Source organism: Herpailurus yagouaroundi, unplaced genomic scaffold (assembly GCF_014898765.1).
Source record: "Herpailurus yagouaroundi ecotype Mexico unplaced genomic scaffold, PumYag 67681, whole genome shotgun sequence".
NCBI lineage: Eukaryota > Metazoa > Chordata > Mammalia > Carnivora > Felidae > Herpailurus > Herpailurus yagouaroundi.
Window position 1 is genome coordinate 448,163 of NW_024420481.1, and position 18,532 is coordinate 466,694.

Consider the following 18,532-nt stretch of genomic DNA (forward strand, 5'->3'; position numbering starts at 1 on the left):
TCGGTTCTGCACAATTAAAGGTGTGGGTTCAATTCAAAAAAACCTGTATGATCTTGGGCAAGTCATTTCATCCCCCTGCACCTCCCTGTTCTCAAATGTACATGGAGATAATAATTCAGAACCCAAAAAATTTTCTCCAAGATTTCAAATCGTAAGAACAATTTCATTTTAACGTAAGCCACTTTGTCTGGACACGATAAATCAGGTTAATTTTCCCTTTGTTTAAGACCCACACAAAAATATTACCACAAAAAATTTACCTGACAATTTTTCCCTGAGGCTTCATCTTTTTTTTTTTTTAATTTTCTTTTAACGTTTATTTATTTTTGAGACAGAGCATGAATGGGGGGAGGGTCAGAGAGACAGGGAGACACAGAATTGGAAGCAGGCTCCAGGCTCCGAGCTGTCAGCACAGAGCCCGACGCGGGGCTCTAACCCGTGAACCACGAGATCATGACCTGAGCCGAAGTCGGACACTTAACCGACTGAGCCACCCAGAGGCTTCATCTTTTTATGATGAAAAAATTATTTAAAAAATTACTATTGGGGCGCCTGGGTGGTGCAGTCGGTTAAGCGTCCGACTTCAGCCAGGTCGCGATCTCGCGGTCCGTGAGTTTGAGCCCCGCGTCGGGCTCTGGGCTGATGGCTCGGAGCCTGGAGCCTGTTTCCGATTCTGTGTCTCCCTCTCTCTCTGCCCCTCCCCCGTTCATGCTCTGTCTCTCTCTGTCCCAAAAAAAAAAAAAAAAAAAAAACGTTGAAAAAAAATAAAAAATTACTATGAAATTAAACTTATAAGAAAGAAAACACATTTGCATATTTATCAATTATTCCATTCTTCTGAATTATCACAGAGCCTTAAGGATAGAAAAGGTCTTTGAATATACAGTACTACACTTCATTGTTCTAAGCTGCACACTCACATTTTAATACCCTTGAAATTGATGTATTACAACTGATGGCAACTTACAATATAACTGACAGTGTCTTCTTTTGTAGCAGTACAAAAAACAGGGGTACGTTAACATCAGTGACACCTTACATTTAATGAAATATGGTATTTGGAATCCCCAGGCAATTTCCCATCGAGGCACTAAGCAAATAAAATCCTACCTAGCTACTCTAAGAGTATGTAAACTATGCCCTTTTGGCTCCCTGAGCAGTGCCATGGTGGCTGGCAAGAACAAGTGCCTTACAAAAGTCGGCAAAAAGGGAGCCAAGAAGAAAGTTGTTGATCCATTTTCTAGGAAAGACTGGTATGATATGAAAGCACCAGCTATGTTCAATATAACAAATATTGGAGGGGCGCCTGGGTGGCGCAGTCGGTTAAGCGTCCGACTTCAGCCAGGTCGCGATCTCGCGGTCCGTGAGTTTGAGCCCCGCGTCGGGCTCTGGGCTGACGGCTCAGAGCCTGGAGCCTGTTTCCGATTCTGTGTCTCCCTCTCTCTCTGCCCCTCCCCCATTCATGCTCTGTCTCTCTCTGTCCCAAAAATAAATAAATGTTGAAAAAAAAAATATTGGAAAAACACTAGTCACAAGAACTCAAGGAACCAAAATCGCATATGATGGCCTCAAGGGTTGTATTTTTGAAGTGACCCTTGCTGATCTGCAGAATGATGAAGTTGCATTTAGAAAATGCAAGCTAATTACTGAAGATTTCCAGGGCAAAAACTGCCTAATTTCCACGGCACAGATCTTACCTATGACAAAATGTGCTCCATGGTCAAAAAATGGCAGACCAGGACTGAATCTCATGTTGATGCCAAGACTAGCAATGGTTACTGGCCTCATCTATTTTGTGTTGGTTTTACTAACAAATGCAACAATCAGATTCAGAAGACCTCTCACGCTCAGCACCGACAGGTTCACCCAATTCAGAAAAAGATGATGGAGATCATGACCCGACAGGTGCAGACAAGTGACTTGAAAGAAGTCGTCAACAAATTGATTCCAGACAGCACTGGAAAACACACAGAAAAGGCCTGTCGGTCTATTTATCCATCCCGGGATGTCTTCGTTAGAAAAGTGAAAATGCTGAAGAAGCCTAAGTTTGAATCGGGAAAGCTCATGGAGCTTCATGGTTAAGCTTCTGGAAAAGCTACTGGGGATGAGGCTGGTGCTAAAGTTGAACGAGCTGATGGATATGAGTCGCCAATCCAAGAATTTTTAAAATTAAGACATCTGATGGTGACAAAAGATCTTATTGTTTGTGATGTTTAAAAAAAAAGACTACGTGTAAACTCGGATATGTATGCATGTATACTCAGAGAGAAAATTCTTTTAAATGTGAGAAATAGGGGCACCTGGGTAGCTCAGTCAGTTAAGTATCCGACTCTTGATTTCAGCTCAGGTCATGATCTCACAGTTCACGGGTTCAAGCCCCGCATTGGGCTCTGTGCTGTCAGTGGGGAGCCTGCTTGGGATTCTCTGTCTCCCTCTCTCTCTGCCCCCTCCCCGCTTGCATGCACTCTCTCGCTCTCTCAAAATAAATGAACATTTAAAAGAAATTTTAAATAAAAAATAACACATTAGAAATAAAAGTGGTAGTGGAAGTCAGGGTAACTTCATTTCTTCATTTCTTTACTTCCTGTAATTGTATGCTTTTCGTAATAAACATGTATTCTTTAATCAAAAAAAGGCAATTTTTATTTTGGAGGAAAACTAGATGCAGTGTGCTGTTACTGTTACTGCTCTTTACATGTTCCAGAAACATTTAACAGTTCATGGAGCATTACTTTAGGATTAGTACAGATCAGTTAAGGTTTAATTCACTGTTTCAAATTGGTCAAGATCAGCATGTAAAACTACACTAACATCAATGTTACTGACACTGCAACAATTCTAAATTTCCATCTCAGGATTTTATCAAGTTAAGCTGCATGATTTTTAATATGTACGTGTGAGATCTTCCATGACAAGCTGATGAATTATTAAATAGGGCAGAAATGTTACTTCAAATCAACAGTAAGTATATGGGTTTAATTTTTTGTTGTTTAGTAGTAAATTTACACAGAATTTCACATAGAACACATATGATTTTTCTCTATGTAAAAACTAACCTAAAAACTTGCTTTGCTTATGCTTAAGACTTCCTTCTTTTTTTTAATATGTGATTTTTTAAATGTTTATTTATTTTGAGAGCGAGAGAGTGTGCATGTAAGCAGGGGAGGGGCACAGAGAGAAAGAGAGAGGCAGAGAGAGAGAGAGAGAGAGAGAGAGAGAACCCCAGTCAGGCTCTGCACTTCAGCACAGAGCTCAATGAGGCGCTGTATCTCCCATGAACCATGTGGTCATGACCTGAGCCCAAATAAGAGTTGGACGCTTAACCGACTGAGCCACCCAGGTGCCCCTAAGATCTCATTCTTTTTATCACCTCAGGGCTTAAGCTTAATAATCCTCTAAGATTTAAAACTAATAGGAAAAAAAACCTGAAAGGAGAAAATGGAATTAAACTGTCAAAGTATTTCCATGGCTTTATACTGTTCTTATAACTATAAAATACTTTAAAGAAGAAAATATTAAGTTCCCCTCATTTTTTTTCACAAGTTTTCAAAGAAAAAGCATTCTGTGCAAATCCTGAAAGAAATTAAATTTTTTTTTTTTAATTTTTTTTTTCAACGTTTATTTATTTTTGGGACAGAGAGAGACAGAGCATGAACGGGGGAGGGGCAGAGAGAGAGGGAGACACAGAATTGGAAACAGGCTCCAGACTCTGAGCCATCAGCCCAGAGCCCGACGCAGGGCTCGAACTCACGGACCGCGAGATCGTGACCTGGCTGAAGTCGGACGCTTAACCGACTGCGCCACCCAGGCGCCCCTGAAAGAAATTAAATTTAAGGCATAAAGAAATAAGACTGATTTTTATGTATATGTGTGTGGAGCGGGGGCAGGGGGACTCCAGAAGATTAAAAGCGAAATCATACCATGGACCAGAAGTACCTGTTTTGACTCTAAGCCAACAATCAATTAAAGGCTGGGTAGCTACTGCCAGCAATTACACTGACTAGATTCCAATCTTAGTGTAAACCAGCTAACTAACTGTAACTAACTTCTGTTGAGTGAAGATCCAAACTCTTCATTTAAGCAATTCTTTAATTCATGCAAGACTTTGACAAATTAAAAGGAGCTTGTAGTTATGAAGGAATGTCATGGTGTATGAGCACAAAGGGTTTTCGGGGGATAGGGAAAATGTCTTAAATAGTTCTCCAATCACCCACAGGACTGATGAAAATGTGGAAAAGGTCAAAAAACTTGGGTCAAATAGATGATTAACTGGGAGAATGAAGGTTGAAAGTTAAATGCAAGCAGCCTTATTCTCAATGAAAATATAAACATAAGGCTAGTTTCTACAAAGATGCACAATACAGATTCCTGAAACAACAAAGACCAGACATTTATTCTAATCTTTGAAGAAGCTAGGAGAAACCCCACTTGTAAGGAAAATAGTAACCCGCAGGAACTACAGCACCCACAGGCAACCAGACATAAACAACACTATGAACTAATAAAAATCACACATTCACATGCTCAAAGAAATTATGGAGGATGAAATTCACATGTAAAGATCACACGGACTCTGGCTCATCTGACAGTGTCAATAATGGTTATTGTGTCAATATTCTCAGACATTTGAGATCCCGTGACACCGGCAGAGTAACTGAATCCAAAGTGGTTTCTTCAGTGGGCCGGTGCTTTCACTCCACATGTGCTTTCTAGGAAACAAGTGTTGGCCCACCTTATTTATCAGCTGCAAACTGACTTCCAACTCCCCGGAAAACCAATCTAGCTCTAGAGAAGAGAAGAGATCTGCCAACACTAAGTATAGTCAAAAATATAACTCCAGGTCCCAACAGCAACTCCCAAAAGTGGTCTTTAAAAAACCAGAAAAACAAAACCAGATCAAAAATCCTTTAAGAAAAGTGACTAGTCTAAGGTGACTAGTTTGGAAAAGACAATATTCACTTGTATACAAAGTAGTAGTGAATAGATTAGAAAATGTCACTGTAACCAAGTGCAATGAACATGTAAGTATGGTTTGTAGACTTTCAAACACACCCAGAAAAACGTACAGTTACCGAGGTTTTTATAAGCATATATTAAATATACTTACACAGTAGCTCTTCAGTCTGATGAAATCTACAGTCATAGGAATGGATCCATCACTATTTCTGTTCAGTGCTTTGATATAATCCAGCAGGTCAGCAAAGAATTTATAGCCCCCCTTGAGCACACAGAGGGCTACGATGTGATGGCCACCCATCTCCTTCAACACATCTCGGGCAAGACGCTCGGTCCTAGAGAAGTATCAGGAATTTAATAGAAATTAATTTACAATATAATAGAAATATATTTAGCTTTATAACAAACATCCCCTTTAGGCATTAAACTTGCACCAAAAACATCCTTTATGAAGTTGCTTCATAAAGTAAAGATAAACTTCAAAATACAGTTATACTGTAACATCTATCATAAATATTTAAGGGGCGCCTGCGTGGCTCAGCCGATTAAGTGTCCGACTCTTGGTCTCAGCTCAGGTCATGATCTCACGGTTCATGGGTTCGACCCCCGCATCAGGTTCTGAGCTGACATCGCAGAGCCTGCTTGGGATTCTCTCTCCCTCGGTCTCTGCTTCTCCCCCACTTGCTCTCTCTCTCAAAATAAATAAACAAACATTAAAAAAATAAATATTTAAAATGCAATTTAAAATACCATTGTCACCTATCAGAATGGCAAATTCTGATTAAATGAGATTTCCCTGATAATAGGCAATATTGTAAGAGACTGCGAAAAAGAGCACTGTCGTATACCACTGTGAGTATAAATTAAAACGTTTTGGAGCATAATCTGGTGGTATCAGAAGCATTCAATAAATACCTTCCCCTTGACCCAGATTTTCCCCATGGATAAAGCTGAAGCAAGTGACCAAATGTGTATAAGAAGATGTTCCCTTCTAGTATGGTCTGTAAAATAATGGTGATGTCTTGCATGTCCGTCAATAAAGGACTGCTTAAATCAATTATGGTACAGTCAGAAAATGGAATGTTATGCAACCTTCAAAATATAGGATAGCTCTAACCATACTAGTATGAAACAGTGCCCGATAAATTTCAGACCTGTATGACAGTACCACCTTCAAAATATAGGAGAAAGCTCTAAATATACTAATATGAAAACATCTCCAATACACTTCAGACCTATAGGATAGTACATGCCTATGTGTTAAAATATATGCAGTTGGCTCTTGGACAACACAGGTTTGAACTGCACACACAAGTCCACTTATACATGGATTTTGTTATAAATATCATACTATAAATATATTTTCTCTTCCTTATGATTTTATTAATGACATATTTTCTCCAGCTTACTTTATTGTAAGAATACAGTATATAACACATATACAAAATATGTGTTCATCAACTATATGTTATCAGTGAGACTTCTGGTCAACAGTAGGCTATTAATAGTTAAATTTTAAGGGGAGTCAGAAGTGATACACAGATTTTGACTGCGCAGATGGTGGCATCCCTAACCCCCACATTGTTCAAGAGTTACTGTACATATATTTGCATACAGCATATGTGCATAGCCAGTGTGTACGAAGGACTATGCAGGAGGCTGAGAAGAAGAACTCTACTCATTTAAAGCCTCAATCCTTAGAATATTTTACAACAGCTATATATTGATAGTATAACCTTAAAGTCAAAAACAAAATAGCCACACAAGGCAAGCATTTAAATACCAAGTAAGGTCTCTCACTGCAATTCATTTAAGGGGAACTTTTCAAGCTAGACATGCATAATAGTCAAAACATTACCTTCCCCTCCTGTGATTTAGCCCCAGCCCATTATCCTGTTCAAGGCTGAGCAATCAAAGACTGTTACTAGAGTTCATTCCTCCAATGTCCCTTCAATGTTTACTTTATTCTACTCCCTACAGATTCCCAGTATACCATGACTTACACTGGGTAATTAGCTCTCCCCCCAACTTTTTTTGTAAAGAGGGCTCTAAAACAGAAAACCTCTATTATTCGACAAGCTGGCCTAGTTTATGTTCAAACATCAATGCCTTAAAACAGTTGCTGACACTTGAAATAGAAAATTAAGAAAAAACAGAAATAGAAATTAAAAAAAAAAACCAAAAACTTCAATTTAAGATCTTACTAACCTGTCCATAATTAGTCCATGAGGAATAAACACCTTTTCCAAATCCTCAGCGTAATGATGAGGTATACAAAATAAATCTAGGTCATAACCTGGTTCATCATCACTAATCTGAAAAAGAAATATGACTGTTTCAGTGACAGCATTATACGACTGAATTTAGATGTTAAAAAACCTTAGCCTATGAGAGAAATTTAGGGGCGCCTGGGTGGCTCAGTCGGTTGGGTGTCTGACTTCGGCTCAGGTCATGATCTCACAGTTCGTGGGTTCAAGCCACGCATCAGGCTCTGTGCTGACCGCATACTCAGAGGCTGGAGCCTGCATCCGGATTCTGTGCCTCCTTCTCTCTGCCCCTCCCCCGCTCATGCTTTGTCTCACTCTGTTTCTCAAAAATAAATAAATGTAAAAAAAAATTTTTTTAAATAAAAATAAAAACAAAAAAAAGAGAAATTTAGGTATGAGACATCAAGAATTTTCTGTAACTTTGTAGGTATGACAATGAATTATAGTTATATAAGAAATGAACTGTATGCTTTAGAGATGAATAGTTAAGATTGTATCAGTAAAATGACATGTATGAAATTTCATTTAGCTCCGCAAAGAGAAAACGAAAAACTTTAAAGAGTTAAGACAAATGTAGCAAAATCTTGATAACATTTTAAACATGGCTGATGAGCATATGGGGATTCAGTATACTATTCTCTCCACTTTTGAGTATGTTTGAAATTTTAGTAAAAACGATTTTAGTAACACTGTAGAAAAAAATTTTCATACACTGTAGTCTAACAAGTTAAAAAATCATACAGAACAAAAGCTGTTGTTTCCTACCCCAAATACAAACAGCCTCTCTCACCTCAGAGTAGGGGGAAAAAAAAAATCACCAAGAAAGCTAAGTGATTTCTTAAAAACCCAAACTCTTAGAAGTCTGAGATTGTTATAATCAATCCATGAGGTGCCTTCCTAGCAGATACTCCACGATTGCTTGAGTAGAACCATATTTGGCTGTCTTCGTATGCCCAATAGCTGGCATACAAACTATTGAATAAAACCGATGATGTGGTACCTGTGGTGGTAAAATGTACTATGATTATAGTTTTATAAATATTATACATGTACCTATACAGAAAAAATATAATAAAATCATAACAGCTATTATCTTGGGGAAGAGAGTTATAGTGATTTTACTTAGTTCTTTATACTATATATTGCAAATTTCCTTCATTGAGTATATACTGCTTTTTAAAAAAATTCAGTAGTCTTTCTTTTAAATTATTTGTGGCATTATGTGTTTTTTTTACACACATCTAAAAAGTACAGGAATTCTGAAAGATGTATGAAAGTAAAATCTACAAACAAAAATTCTAATCCCAAAAAATAAAAAAGAAGTGAGGAGGGGAAGGGAGAGGGAACAAAGGAGGAAAGGAAGGAGTGGAAGAAGGAAGAAAGGGTGGGTGGGCATGAAGGAATATACCAAACAGTGGTCAACTACAAGAAGGGGGAACTCGCTGAGTTGCACACTTTAATATTGACCTGGCCTTTTCTTTCATTGTCGATTTCACTTTTTTTTTTTATCATAGGTGATTTATAATTCCTACTCATCATTATATTTAAAATTCAAAGAAATAGGGGCGCCTGGGTGGCGCAGTCGGTTGAGCGTCCGACTTCAGCTCAGGTCATGATCTCGCGGTCTGTGAGTTCGAGCCCCGCATCGGGCTCTGGGCTGATGGCTCAGAGCCTGGAGCCTGTTTCCGATTCTGTGTCTCCCTCTCTCTCTGCCCCTCGCCCGTTCATGCTCTGTCTCTCTCTGTCCCAAAAATAAAGAAACGTTGAAAAAAAAATTAAAAAAAAAAATTCAAAGAAATAAACCAGTTATAATACTCTACTTCACATGATATTCAAGACTAAATATCTTCCAAACCACATTCAAGAAGATGATGATAAGAGCTTTGGCAGTTTTCAAGAAATACTGGTCAAACCATAATTAAATCTCAAAGTATCAGCAAACATCTATTGAACACCTTTCCGTCAGCACTATGTTAGATGCTTAAGGACAGGTAGCTAGGCTTTCAATAAATTTTAAAAATACATACTTAAGATTTATAATATTATTCACAGAATTCATAATTATATTCTGAAAAATCTGAGGTTCGTGTTACTTTTTCTGTCCCAAAAGGTCAGTTTTGAGTTCTCCAGACTTGGGTGGAATTTTAGGTATTGTTTTATCCAGCTGGTGTTACCTTCACACCATTTCCACCTATGCACATGGCCAGGAAGCTGGCAGTGATTCAGGTAGGTGGACCAGGACATGAACACGGGCACGGCCCTGTGGCATGTAGTGCCCAGGCACTCGCTCGGCAGCCAGTTTGAGGGTGGTAGGAAGTCAGTACTAACTTGTTTTTAAACCAACACATATTACTTTCATACACAGCAAGAAAAATTATATTTTTGGGGAAAAAAGATGATGCCAGATCTTAAGATCTGGCATAAAGTACTAATGTGTCTGCTAAACATTCACATCATGTGTATTTCAGAACACTTTCACTACAAAAAGAATGGAAATGGGACATTTGTGTCCCCTATAGGAACATTTCTAAAATACTTTCTAACAAGCAAATATTACTTTTCTAAATTTTATAAACTGAAACTCAGTTCAAGTTTTGGGAAAAGACAGACCTTGCTAGATCCTACGAGATGAGAGGATAAACATTCAAGTCTGGCTCAGAATATATCTGCTATTACCTGACAAGAATGAAAATGTACCACTTTAACTGCTTTAACACTAAGAAGATCCAGAAAACCAAACTGGCTTCCCTGAAGGTTACTCACCACTTCTACCAACTTACTCACTGCTCCGCACAAGCATAAACCAGGACCCACCCGGGACTCTTTGAAACATGCAACATTTATAAAGCCTATAGCTTCTGTGAAAATGGCTCAGTGCCTGGCTATAGGTTTTGCAGGCAGCCTAAGAACTTCATGAGTCTGATTTGTTTCAATCAAAGTCAATGTGAATTCTGCCCAGAGTTCATCCTAGACATGCAGTCTAATATAGACAGAACAGCTGGGATGCACACCAAAATAGGAATTCTACCTCTGTCAAAATACCAAATTAATTTCTAATTCAAAAGTTTCTATTTTCAATCAATACTATTAGATTTATAAATCACATTTAATGTCAAAGGGTTGATTTGTGATTATATGAGAATATTACAAAAAATTACATGCCAACAAACTGGACATTCTAGAAGAAGTGGATAAATTTCTAGCAACATATAACCTCCTAAAACGGAATCAGGAAATAGAAAATTTGAAGAGACCAATTACCAGCAATGAAATTGAATCACTAATCAAAAAACTCCCAACAAACAGAAGTTCAGGACCAGACGCCTTCACAGGTAAATTCTATCAAACACGTAAAGAAGAATTAATACCCATTTTTCTCAAACGATTCCAAAAAACAGAAGAGGAAAGAAAACCCGAATTGCTTCCATGAGGTCTGCATTACCCTGATACCAAAACCAGATAAAGACACTACAAAAAAAGAGAACTACAGGCCAATATCTCTGATGAACACAGATGGAAAAATCCTCAACAAAATATTAGCAAACCAAATCCAACAATACATTTAAAAAATCATTCACCACGATCAAGTGGGACTGATTTCTGGGATGCAAGGGTGGTTCAATATTTGCAAATCAATCAATGTAATACATCACATTAGTAAGAAAAAGGATAAAAACCATATGATCATTTCAATAGATGCAGAAAAAGCATATGACAAAGTACAACATCCATTCTTGATAAAACTGTCAACAAAGTAGTTTTAGAGGGAACATACATCAACATAATAAATACCATATATGAAAAACCCACAGCTGGGGCGCCTTGGTGGCTCAGTTGGTTAAGCATCTGACTTCAGCTCAGGTCACGATCTCACCGTTTCTGAGTTCGAGTCCCGTGTCGGACTCTGTGCTGACAGCTCAGAGCCTGGAGCCTGATTCAGATTCTGTGTCTCCCTCTCTCTCTGCCCCTCCCCTGCTCATGCACGCTCGCTCTCTTTCTTAAAAATAAATAAACATTAAAAAAAAACCCACAGCTAAAATCATACTCATGGTGAAAAACTGAGAGCTTTTCCCCTAAGGTCAGGAAAAAGACAAGGATGTCCACTCTCACCACTTTTATTCAACACAGTACTGGAAGTCCTAGCCACAGCAATCAGACAAGAAAAATGGAATAAAAGGATTCAAATTGGTAAGGAAGAAGTAAAACTTACACTATTTGGAGATGACATGACACTATATGTAGAAAACCCTAAAGACTCTACTGGAAAAACAACTAGAACTTCAGTAAGGTCGCAGGATACAAAATCAATGTAGAGAAATCCATTGCATTTTTATACACTAATGATGAAGTAACAGAAAGAGACACTAAGAAAGCAATCCCATTTACAACTGCACCAAAAATAATAAAACACCTAGGAATAAACTTAACCAAGGAGGTGAAAAGATCTGTACTCTGAAAACCATAAAACACTGATGAAAGAAACTGAAGACAACATGAACAAATGGAAAGATATTCCATGCTCATGGATTGGAAGAACAGATATTGTTAAAATGTCCATACTACCCAAAGCAACCTACACGTTTAATGCAATCTCTATCAAAATACCAACAGCATTTTTCACAGAACTAGAGCAAATAATCCTAAAATTCATATGGAACCACAAAAGACCCTGAATAGCCAAAAAAAAAAAATCTTGAAAAAGAAAAGCAAAGCTTGGAAGTATTATAATTCCAGATTTCAAGTTACACTACAAAGTTGTAGTAATCAAAATAGTATGATACTGGCACAAAAATAGACACCTAGATCAATAGAACAGGATAGAAAGCCCAGAAACAAACCCACGATTGTATGGTCAATTAATCTTCAACAAAGCAGGAAAGAATATGCAATGGGAAAAAGTCTCTTCAAAAAATGGTGTTAGGAAAACTGGACAGCCACATGCAAAAGAATGAAACTGGACTACTTTCCTACACCATACACAAAAATAAACTCAAATTGGATTAAAGACCTAAATGTGGGGCCTGAAACCATAAAAATCCTAGAAGAGAGCACAGGCAGTAATTTTTCTGACATCAGCGGTAGCAACTTCTTTCTAGATAGGTCTCCCTGAGGCAAGGGAAATAAAGATAAACTATTCAAGTTTATCAAAATAAAAAGCTTCTGTTCAGCAAAGGAGACAATCAATAAAACTAGAAGACAGTCTACTGAATGGGAGAAGATATTTGCAAATGACATATCCAAAAAAGGGTCACTATCCAAAATATATAAAGAACTGACATAACACCCAAAAGACAAATAATCCAATTAAAAAATGAGCAGAAGGGGCCCCTGGGTGGCTCAGTTGGTTAAGTATCCAACTTCAGCTCAGGTCATGATCTCACAGTTTGTGAGTTCGAGCCTTGCATCAGGCTCTGCACTGTCAGTGCAGAGCCTGCTTGGGATTCTCTCTCTGCCCCTCCCCTACTTGTGCTCTCTCTCAAAATAAAGAAACTTCTAAAAAATGAGAAGACATGAACAGACATTTCTCCAAAGAAGACATACAGATGGCCAACAGACACATCTGAAAAGATGCTCAACATTACTCATCATCAGGGAAATGCAAATCAAAATTACAGTAAGATATCACCTCACACCTGTCAGAATGGCTAACATCAATAACACAAGAAACAACAGGTGATGGCTAGGATATGGAGGAAGGGGAACCCTCTTGTACTGTTGGTGGGAATGCAAACTCATGCAGCCACTGTAGAAAACAGTATGCAGATACCTCAGAAAGTTAAAAATAGAACTCCCCTACGATCTAGGAATCACACTACTGGGTATTTACCAAACAACAAAACAAAACACTAATTCAAAGGGATACATGCACCCTTATGTTTACTACAGTATTATTTACAATAGCCAAATGATGGAAGCAGCCCAAGTGCCCATCGATTGATGAATGCATAAAGTATATATATATATATATATATACACACACACACACACACACACATATATATATGCAGACACACAGATGTGTAAAGATGCTGTGTGTATATATATATGTGTGTATATATATATATACACATACATACATACAACAGACTATTATTCAGCCATAAAAAAAGAATGAAATCTTGCCATTTGCAACAACACGGATGGAGCTAGAGAGTATAATGCTAAGTAAAATAAGTCAGTCAGAGAAAGACAAATATCATATGATTTCACTCATATGTGGAATTTAAAAAAACAACGAATAAGGGAGAAAAAAAGACAAACCAAGAAAGGGACTCTTAACTATAGAGAACAAGCAGATGGTTACCAGAGGGGAGGCGGGTAGGAGGGAGATGGGTTAAACAGGTGATGGGGATTAAGAGTACACTTACTGTGATGAGTACTGAGTAATGTACAGAACTGTTGAATGACTATATTATACACCTGAAACTAATATCACACTACACTAATTGTACTGGAATTAAAATTTAAAAAAAAACAGTACCATTTTTAAAAAGGGTTGATTTGTGCTTTCAAGCATAAAAAACATGTTAAAATATAACCCTTTCCAAAAGGCAGAAACAAAAAAAAAATCTTAAAACTTGTATCACTTGAGGGACTTTAGGCATGAATTCACAACTCTATTAAAATTAACTATAAATAAAAGGGGTCTATTGATGGAGGTCCTAATTTAAGAAATATATGATTGGCCATAGGTAGATAGTTTGTTGTCAGAACTGGGCAATGGGTATATGATGGTCTGTTATACTATTATGTCTACTTGTAGATATTTCAAATATAAAGTTAAATACGGAGCAATTTATTTAAATGATGACAAGGCACCAACATCAACTTTTCCCAATTTTTACATGTAATGAAAAGTCCAAGTCTTTCAAATCCATATATAATGACCAAATATTAGAATACTAATTTTAAAATGGTGAGGACCTTATCCAGAACCTGTATTATTACTAATACTCAAATATTTATTGAGAACCTACTGTGTTGTACATACTAGACAGGATTAGATAAATTTGACACACCTACCCTCAAAGAGCTTACAGTATAGAAGACATGACATGCATATGAATAACCATAAGACAGTGTTAAACCACTATGAAAAAGATATAGGTGATGCATGCTGGGAATTTAGAGAGTACTCAAACTCTCAGAAGCCTCACGTGCACCTGGACCAATGATAAGAAATGAGATATAATTCAATGAACACGAACATGGTCTTTTTTTTTTTTTTATTTTAGAGGGAAGGAAAGGGGCAAAGGGAAAGAGAGAAAGAAAGAGACAGAGAGACAGAAAGAGAGAGAGAGAGAGAGAGAGAGAGAGAGAGAGAGAGAGAGAGAGAATCTGAAGCAGGCTCCACACTCAGCGTGGAGCTCGATGGGGGGGCTCAATCCCACGACCCTGAGATCACGACTTGAGCCAAAATCAAGTCAGACAGACACTCAACTGACTAAGCCATCCAGGTGCCCCCAGGAACTTGTTCTTAATCATCCCAAACACCAAAACTTCATATTAAATGGGTCCAATAACTCCCATCTCCACCACAAGAGCTAGATAGAAATATACTCGGTGGCCTTTAATCTTATTAGCCCTTATTTGTCTGATTTGATATTAATATCTGATATTAACCTCATCTGATTTGGATTAGCTAACAATCCAGTGGCTGCTTTGACAGGAAAGGATTGCAATATATTAAATTACATAAAAATGCATTTAGCATTCACTTTGGTAAGGCACTGTGCAGTAAATTTTGTAGGGAGCATACAAAGATGATTTTAAACTGAGAGCCCTCAAAGAGCTTATACATAATCTAGTAGAAAAGACATACATACAACTATACAGCACAATAAAGCTTGTCATTTGTACATGAATCTAATTTGACCAGCCCACAAATTTGTGATTGTCAACAGCGGTTATACATGCACTAAAGATAAACCTGGAACCCAGCACCAATGACCCCCCCCCCCCCCCACAGCCTACCGAGCTTCAAGTAGCCTGTTGCCTGGTTGTAAACAGAGTGAAGTACACTGGCATGTCTCTAATACTGAATTAGCACAGTTTTCTAAATCAACCAGGCAATAGTTGATTATGAATGTAAGTCACACTTCGAAATGAATGTAAACCACATCTGTTTTATTGGTGACTTGGTGTGGCATGTCTAAGCATGTGGTGATTACCGACACCTTCTAAAACAACTGTATTAGTCTGCTGGAGCTGCCCTAGCAAAATCCCACCAGCTGGGTGGCTTAAACAACAATAATTTATCTCTTGCAGTTCTGGAAGCTGGGAAGTCCAAGATCAAGATGCCAGCAAAACAGGTTTCATTCCGAGGCCTCCTCTCTAGGTTTGTAGGCAACTGCTTTCTCCTAGCTATGTGCACAGTGGAGGGTGGGGAAGGGAGCTCTTTGGTGTCTTTTCTTAAAAGACCAGGACCCCAATCTCATGACCTTATTAGTAATCCTAATTACTCCACAAAGGGCCCCATCTCCAAATACCACACAGTGGGCAGCTGGGGCTTCAACATATTTATCTGTTGGCTATTACTGGAGATACAAATGTTCAGTCCATAACAAGAACCGGACATAAAATGGCTAAAGAAGATCACAAAGAAGGTTCTGGATGGCTCTGGGAAGAGCCCAACCCGAAAACATTTGGGGAAATGGGACACGTGAGTGGCTCACTTGGTTGAGTGTCCAACTTTGGCTCAGGTCACGATCTCATGGTTCGTGGGATGGAGCCCCGTGTCGGGCTCGCTGCTGTCAGTGCAGAGCCTGCTTTCGATCCTCTTTCTCCCTCTTTCTCTGCTCCTCCCCCACTCACGCTCTCTCTCAAAAATAAAAAAAAGCTTAAAATATGTGGGGGCACCTGGGTGGCCCAGTCAGTTAAGCATCTGATTCTTGGTTTGGGCTTGGGTTATGATCTCATGGTTGGTGAGTTCGAGCCCCATACTGGGCTCGGTGCTGTCAGTGTGGAACCTGCTGGGGATCCTCTCTCCCTCTCTCTCTGCCCTTCCCCCCGCTCTCTCTCAAAAATAAATAATAAAACATTTTTCTAAAATGGAGATGTTAAAAGGCACCTGGGTGGCTCAGTCAGTTGAGCGTCTGGCTTTGGCTCAGGTCATGATCTGATGGTTCCTGGGTTTGAGCCCCATGTCGGGCTTTGCACAGGCAGCACGAAGCCTGCTTCGGATTCTGTCTCCCCCTCTCTCTGCCCCTCCCCTGCTCTCTCTCTCAAAAATAAACATTAAAAAATGGAGGTTAAGAGCAGACTCTGGGTCCAGATAAGTCAGATTCAAATCCTAGCATTGCTGGGTGATCTTGGATAAGTTACTTAACCTCTCTGAGCCACATAAATTTATTTTTAAATTTAAAAATATCAAATCAGTTAATATATGTAAAGAGCTTAGAACAGAAACCAGAACATACTAAACACTATACGAGTGCCTGTTATTACTAACGTGCAATTTTTGGCAAGGAAATAAAAAAAGAACAGTACTTTGCAAACCAAAAACACAACGAAGATCTTAACGTTCAAATGAAACTAACAATAGCTAGTTCTAGCAATAATAATTCACTGTATGCTGGGGCAGGCATCACACCCCAAAGCTAAAAACATCTAACTTCCTCAGCAACTGAGTAAACACAAAAGCCCCCACCATTTTTTGAGTACCTACAATAGTATACAATAAGCATACCACTCAAGGGCATGGACTCTTGAGAGAGACCTAGGCTTGAGTCGGAGTTTCTCTTTGCAACTATGTGACGTGGGTATGGCAAGAAGTAAGGCTCCAAAGATTCCTCCTCTGTAAAATGGTAATAATCATGCTATTGTTACAGAGTTGTTTCAAGGAGTAAACAGGACTATGTAGGTAAACACGATGATAGCTATTATTACTATTCCCAGTCAAGGACCACGGAAAGGTTGTTTAAGCAGTCTTACAATATTTCAGTAACACCCAGAGGTAGCTAGTACCTCAGTTATACATTAGGGACACTTAAGCCCAGAAAAGGGAAGTAAGTTACCCAAGGCCACACAGCTAGTAAACAGCCCAAGCAAGCAGGATTCCAGGCCAGACTCCACGAAGAACTCTGCCCTTTACCTTAAGCCATCGTTCCCAATATCAACAGAATCCTTCCTTTTGGGGGGCTCAAGTGGTTAATTATTCACTCAACAAACCATTATTGAGAATTTCTTACATGCCAGGCACTGTCCTATATGCTGTGGTTATGGTGGCGATTCCTGGCCTTATAAAGCTTCTGTTTTAGTGGGAGAGACAATCAACAGGTAATCAGGTAACTGCTAAAATATAATGATGACGATGATGCAGACTGAGGCATGTAACTATTGGGAGGGGTGTTGGCCGTTTTAGCAAGCATGATCGGAAGGGGGGGGGGGGGGGTGCAGCTTGGCTTGTTCCAGAAACAAAAAGAACCAATGAGGTTGGAGACAGGATACAGAGCCTGGTGATGGTACGAATGTCCTTGAAGGTAAGGACCAGATTCGCACTTTTTGTCCCCGCAGCATCAAAGAACGTAGGATCCGGATCGAGACACACCTGAATTCGAGGCCTAGCTCCCTCTGGGCGGAGAGAAAATTACCTAATACCGTGTCACTATTTTCCTCGTGTGTAAAAACGCGGGCATGGTTACCGCTACCAAGGCTGCTGTGAGGGTTCAAGCAGGCAATGCGCATTCGCACGGTCATTATGGCATTTGCGGAACTCGGTGCAAGTACCAGTCCCCGCATGCCCTCCCACGTGGCCGCTCCCGTGCCTGCGCCCTCTATTACAGGGGCCCCGAAGACCTCAGCGGCATACCCCCAGTTTAGAGAAGGGCCTCTCCGGACAAGGCCCCCACCCGCGGCGTGCCGGATCCTTCCCGAACTGGCCCGCGGGCCCTCCCCGGCAGCACGAGTCCGCCAAAGCGCCATCCCCACCCTCCCCTGCCACACGCAGCCCCCCTCCCCCGGGCTGTCCCGAGGCACCCACCCCGCACCTCGCCACGCATCCCCCACGCCACCCCGTGTGACGTAAAGCCCGAGCCGGGACGCGGCGGTCGCCCCCCGCCCCTCCGGGCTTCCCCGGGCCACACCGGCCGGCGCCCGCACTGCGGGCCGCGAGGCTCAGGTGCCGCGGGCCGAGCCGCTCACCACGACGCTGGGGCTGCGGGTCGCCATAACGGAGCCGATGGGCGCGCGCGCCGAGGGCAGCCGGAGGAGGAGGAAGCCGGAGGCGCCACAGAGGAGGAGGCGGAGGCTCCGCAGAAGGCGGCGACGCGCGGGAGAGCGGAAAGAGCCGCTCGCTCGTGCACTCTAGG

At 40.1% G+C, this 18,532-nt stretch overlaps 1 protein-coding gene and 1 pseudogene across 2 annotated transcripts in view; one reads left to right on the forward strand and one right to left on the reverse strand.

Annotated features, from left to right (window-relative positions):
- The window catches only part of HPRT1 (hypoxanthine phosphoribosyltransferase 1), a 36,075-nt gene extending 17,549 nt beyond the window's left edge, over positions 1-18,526 (reverse strand). Inside the window, exons 1-3 of one of the 2 annotated variants that reach the window (XM_040468166.1) lie at positions 18,366-18,526; positions 7,165-7,271; positions 5,108-5,291 (exon numbers count right to left, since the gene is read on the reverse strand). In XM_040468166.1, the coding sequence (XP_040324100.1) occupies positions 5,108-5,291; positions 7,165-7,271; positions 18,366-18,392 (318 nt within the window). In that variant the 5' untranslated portion in view covers positions 18,393-18,526. Of the gene's footprint in view, positions 1-5,107; positions 5,292-7,164; positions 7,272-18,211; positions 18,239-18,365 lie in introns of those variants that run through there. The other variant, XM_040468167.1, reaches the window with a different exon arrangement.
- On the forward strand, positions 970-2,265 carry LOC121025589 (40S ribosomal protein S3a-like; annotated as a pseudogene).
- Positions 18,527-18,532: the final 6 nt, after the last annotated feature.